The sequence below is a fragment of the Aptenodytes forsteri genome, unplaced genomic scaffold, assembly GCF_000699145.1.
Source record: "Aptenodytes forsteri isolate BGI_AS27 unplaced genomic scaffold, ASM69914v1 Scaffold129, whole genome shotgun sequence".
NCBI classification, from domain to species: Eukaryota; Metazoa; Chordata; class Aves; order Sphenisciformes; family Spheniscidae; genus Aptenodytes; species Aptenodytes forsteri.
The window spans coordinates 168,166-170,623 of NW_008795033.1; the positions used below are offsets into that span (position 1 = coordinate 168,166).

Here is a 2,458-nt window from a genome sequence, read left to right on the forward strand (position 1 = left end):
GCAGCTCTTCAGGTCACAGGGGTTGTGGCAGGAGCTGAAGGGGAGAGGGAGGTTTGCACTGGATAAAGTCCAGGATGGCAAAAAACACCCTCCCAGCCCGTCCTGCCCGGGCACCTTCACCTCCCCGGCACAGCGCGAGCACAGACGGAGCGAGGGCTGGTGAAGCCAGCGCACCCAGAGAGCCCCTGCCAGGGCTGGCTCTGCGGAGGATGCACGCGCAGGGGATGTGCAGTATTAAAGGATTTGAGGTTCCCCAAGAAGGGGAGACTGCAGCCTCCCTCCCTCCCTGCAGCTTCTCCTTTCCCCTGTTGCAGTGAGGCTGGACAAGCTCTCGGAGGTTGCCAAGGTGAACACGGATGCCATCCGCTTGGCCCAGGAGGAGATCTGCGAGTACCGCCGCCAGCTCCAGTCCAAGACCACCGAGCTCGAAGCCCTCAAAGGGACCCAGGAGTCACTGGAGAGGCAGAGGCAGGATTCGGAGGAGCGCCATCATGCAGATGTCCTGTCCTACCAGGTAACGTGGCGCAGTGGGCAGCGTTCCAGACATTGTCTGGTGGGGAGGGACCATCCAGCTGCCGGGGAGGAGCAGCGCTGGTGCTTCGGCTTCAGAGATGGCGATGACCTGTGGCAAATGCTCAGGGTTTTGTCTAGAGCCGGCCTTCCCCAGCTCCTGGTGATCAGGTACCCAGAACCTGAGGTTGCATCCGGACCGTCGTGTCCCTCCCCCATGATGGAGCTGTCCCACGTCTCTGCCGGGGTTTGAGCTGCCCACGATGTTGGTCACAAACGCCGCTGAACCGTGCCCAGGGTTCAGGCCACGTCTTGTGTCCCAGAGCTGGGAGCTGCAGCGCAGAGGTCTGCACAGTGTGGTGGCCGCGGACTGAAACGCTGTCCCCAGGGTGATGCCCCATCGGCCTCAGGCTGGGCTTTGGTGGCCAGACTCACCCAAGTCCTAGAAACGTTCCCACAGCTTGTCCCTGCTGGAGGGAGCTCTGGCAGGGGGCCGGGGGCTCAGCTGGCCGCAGTGCAGTGGTGGTGCAGGGCTCCTGCCGGTTCCCCCAGGGGAACAGGAGACACGAACAGCCCCTGGACACGTCCCCTTCCCTCTGTGTCTGCAGGGGGAGGTGGCTGCAGACCCCTCTGTGAGGGCACCCCAGTGCTGGGGGAGCAGTCCCTCCTCTGGAGACCAGGAGACGGGTTAGGGGTGCTCTGTGTCCCCCTGCTCCTGGGGACTGGCCCCCCCCATGTCACCAATTGCTCTGTCTGCCATAGGAAACCATCCAGCAGCTCGACAGCGAGCTGAGGAACACCAAGTGGGAGATGGCAGCTCAGCTCCGGGAGTACCAGGATCTGCTCAACGTCAAAATGGCCCTGGACATTGAAATTGCTGCTTATAGGTATGGGGCGGGCAAGGGGAAGGCGGGAGGGTCTCAGCCAGCCCCTAGTGCTGGTGTCTCTGGGGACACTCCTCGAGGGCCCTTCTTGGTGAGCAAGAGACCATCCATCCCAAGACCGTGGTGGGCAACGTCCAACTGGGTGGCCCAGCCCTGCACATGGCTTGCAGAGGAAAGGGTGAGGAAACCCGCACAGCCCAGGGCCTAGGAGCGGGAGGGTCAGCCAGCATCCCGAAAGCAGGGCAAGGAGGGAGGGAGATGGAGCTGCAGGGCAAGGAGGGAGATGGAGCCGCAGGGCGCGGCTGGCAGCTCCTGGTCACGGGAGGAGGCAAGAGCTGGGTGAGAAGCAATCGCTGACTGCCCCGCTCTGGTCTCTTCCTGGCAGAAAGCTCTTGGAAGGGGAGGAATATCGGATCGAGTCCGGCTTTGGGATGATTTCCTTCCCTGAGGTGGTCCCCAAGGCTCCCAGCATCACCACCAACATCAAGGTGAAGAGCGAGGAGAAGATCAAGGTGGTGGAAAAATCTGAGAAGGAGACAGTGATTGTGGAGGAGCAGACAGAGGAAATCCAGGTGACCGAGGAAGTCACAGAGGAGGATGAGGCTGAGAAAGAGGCTGAAGAGGAAAAAGCAGAAGAGGAGGAGGAGAAAGCTGAAGCAGAGGGTGAAGAAGAGGAGGCCAAGTCTCCTGCAAAAGAGGAGGCCAAGTCCCCAGAGAAACCCAAGTCCCCTTCAAAGGAGGAGGCCAAGACCCCAGCTGTCAAGTCCCCAGAAAAGCCACCAACCCCCTCAAAGGAAGAAGCCAAAACTCCAGCTGTCAAGTCTCCTGAAAAGCCACCAACCCCCTCAAAGGAGGAGGCCAAGACCCCAGCGGTGAAGTCCCCAGAGAAACCCGCAACCCCCGCAAAAGAGGAGGCCAAGAGCCCAGCTGTGAAGTCCCCAGAGAAACCCCCGACCCCCTCAAAAGAGGAGGCCAAGACTCCAGCTGTCAAATCCCCAGAAAAGCCCCCGACCCCCTCAAAGGAGGAGGCCAAGACCCCAGCGGTGAAGTCCCCAGAGAAACCC

General features: G+C 61.3%; 1 protein-coding gene across 1 annotated transcript in view; it reads left to right on the plus strand.

Moving 5' to 3' along the window:
• The window catches only part of NEFH (neurofilament heavy polypeptide), a 9,087-nt gene that overhangs the window by 5,656 nt on the left and 973 nt on the right, over positions 1–2,458 (plus strand). Inside the window, 3 exon segments of the mRNA XM_019471275.1 lie at positions 315–514; positions 1,273–1,397; positions 1,780–2,457. Coding sequence (XP_019326820.1) covers positions 315–514; positions 1,273–1,397; positions 1,780–2,457 — 1,003 coding nt within the window.